Source organism: Penaeus monodon, chromosome 28, assembly GCF_015228065.2.
Source record: "Penaeus monodon isolate SGIC_2016 chromosome 28, NSTDA_Pmon_1, whole genome shotgun sequence".
Lineage (NCBI taxonomy): Eukaryota > Metazoa > Arthropoda > Malacostraca > Decapoda > Penaeidae > Penaeus > Penaeus monodon.
In genome coordinates, this window is record NC_051413.1 from 31,311,937 (window position 1) to 31,312,544 (window position 608).

General features: G+C 37.3%; 1 protein-coding gene across 1 annotated transcript in view; it reads right to left on the reverse strand.

Moving 5' to 3' along the window:
• The window catches only part of LOC119591168 (glycerol-3-phosphate acyltransferase 3-like), a gene marked incomplete in the record, with an annotated part of 9,730 nt that overhangs the window by 4,540 nt on the left and 4,582 nt on the right, over positions 1-608 (reverse strand). Inside the window, 1 exon segment of the mRNA XM_037939877.1 lies at positions 141-243. Within this exon segment, the coding sequence (XP_037795805.1) occupies positions 141-243 (103 nt within the window).

Consider the following 608-nt stretch of genomic DNA (forward strand, 5'->3'; position numbering starts at 1 on the left):
TATTTTTCCATAATAAACCTACTGATCGAAATTATAGTATTTTTAAATCTTCTCAGTGGCTAACCAAATAATGAATCTTATACACTATACATTTACCATCCACTATCAACATAAAACAGTGTATGGTCAGGATCACGAACCATGTCGTAGCACTGGTCGGTGGCGAGGACCATGGAGTCGATGGGAGACGTGTGGTTGGCGACAGCGATGCCGTAGTTGGGTCGGTTCTCCTTGTTGTGGAACCTGGGGGGAGGGGGGTCGTGACTTGAGCGATGATGTAATATGAAGGAATACGGTTTCCATGAGGACGTAACGGAAATAACGTCATGGTAAATATGGTCACAATTTTTGTAATAACAGGCGCTGCATGCATTATAGTCGTCATTATTGTGGAATATGGAGAATATTCGTAAATGGATTGATAATGGAGTAATATGATAATGGGTACTGGTTAAGGCTGGTTAATTATGATGTTATCAATAATAATGGTTACATGAGACTATTGTGACATAACCAAAGTAATATCAGTATGAATCTATTGATAATAATTGAAATATGAATACCGTAATGATAATGGTTATAACACTAAATTACACATGAGCATTATA